At 35.0% G+C, this 1,501-nt stretch overlaps 1 protein-coding gene across 1 annotated transcript in view; it reads right to left on the bottom strand.

Annotated features, from left to right (window-relative positions):
- Nucleotides 1–151: 151 nt before the first annotated feature.
- Nucleotides 152–1,501, bottom strand: part of LOC111083731 (plastin-3-like) — a 7,158-nt gene continuing 5,808 nt past the window's right edge. The window contains exon 4 of the mRNA XM_022380396.1: nt 152–1,416. Coding sequence (XP_022236104.1) covers nt 1,237–1,416 — 180 coding nt within the window. The 3' untranslated portion in view covers nt 152–1,236. The remainder of the gene's footprint in view (nt 1,417–1,501) is intronic.

Here is a 1,501-nt window from a genome sequence, read left to right as displayed (position 1 = left end):
TATTTCACATGTAGTCGGAGGCGATGCTCACTGAAGGCCATATATTTCACATGTAGTCGGAGGCGATGCTCACTTAAGGCCATATATTTCGCATGTAGTCGAGGCGATGCTCACTGAAGACCACATATTTTCACATGTAGTCAGAGGCGATGCTCACCGAAGACCACATATATTACATGTAGTCAGAGGCGATGCTCACTGAAGGCCATATATTTCGTCATGTAGTCAGAGGCGATGCTCACTGAAGGCCATATATTTCACATGTAGTCGGAGGCGATGCTCACTGAAGACCACATATTTCACATGTAGTCGGAGGCGATGCTCACTGAAGACCACATATTTCACATGTAGTCAGAGGCGATGCTCACCGAAGACCACATATATTACATGTAGTCAGAGGCGATGCTCACTGAAGGCAACATATTTCACATGTAGTCAGAGGCGATGCTCACTGAAGGCCACATATTTCACATGTAGTCAGAGGCGATGCTCACTGAAGGCCACATATTTCACATGTAGTCAGAGGCGATGCTCACTGAAGGCCATATATTTCACATTTTAATTTACCACTGAATGGAGAAAAGGATCTTACGAAAGCATTTGATTGAACATATGTTTTTTAAATACCTTTACAATATTTCAAGTATCACCAACAGTTCTAACTCAACGGGGATAACAAACTAATTAGGGATAACAAACTAATTAATTGAAAATAATTACATATTTTTACTTTCACACGGACAAAATACATTTTAAAACGTGTTTAAAGAATCACATTAAAAGTAAACATCAATGGAAATAAGACTTACTACATTAGTAAAGAGTATTGAACAACTACGAGATTAATAACATAAAATTTGGGAAAAAATATAAATTTTTCTTTTAAATGCGACTGCTTTATCAAAAGTATATTAGACTAGATCTCCGTGCGTAGGTACATCTAACAAAAATAATACAAATTAAATAATGACTGTTTTAATCATGTAATGAATAATACATACATTATTTTGTTATTGCCCTAATAATGTACATTATTGTAATGTTTCCTTACATTGACAACATTCTGACATGATTAGATTGATTTCGCTAACACTTCCATAACTAATCTTACCTTCATCACTGAACACCTATACAAAAATTTAATTATTGTAAATTCAATTATGAGTAATAATAGCTTTTGGATGTACATATATATATATTCTGTAAATATTACATAAAACTCCTTTTCTCTATCATTCATCCAGGTTTTTGGTTTCCTGCTCCCATATTTGGAATGTAGTCACGGCTCATAAGACAGGCAAACACTGTCATTACCATCTTTGACTTGACTTCTACAATGTCTTCTGGTAGGGCGTAAATACAAGCACCGATCTTCCGAGCAACAGAGATTGCATACTTAGCATTGGCCATGCACTCCTAAGTTAAAGAAAATTATAAATTTTTATAAATCATAGGTGTAAAAATTGTAATATTGCTTTCGTAAAATAATCAATACCGTTTA

This window comes from Limulus polyphemus, unplaced genomic scaffold (assembly GCF_000517525.1).
Source record: "Limulus polyphemus unplaced genomic scaffold, Limulus_polyphemus-2.1.2 Scaffold10928, whole genome shotgun sequence".
NCBI lineage: Eukaryota > Metazoa > Arthropoda > Merostomata > Xiphosura > Limulidae > Limulus > Limulus polyphemus.
This window is presented reverse-complemented; position numbering and strand designations above follow the sequence as displayed.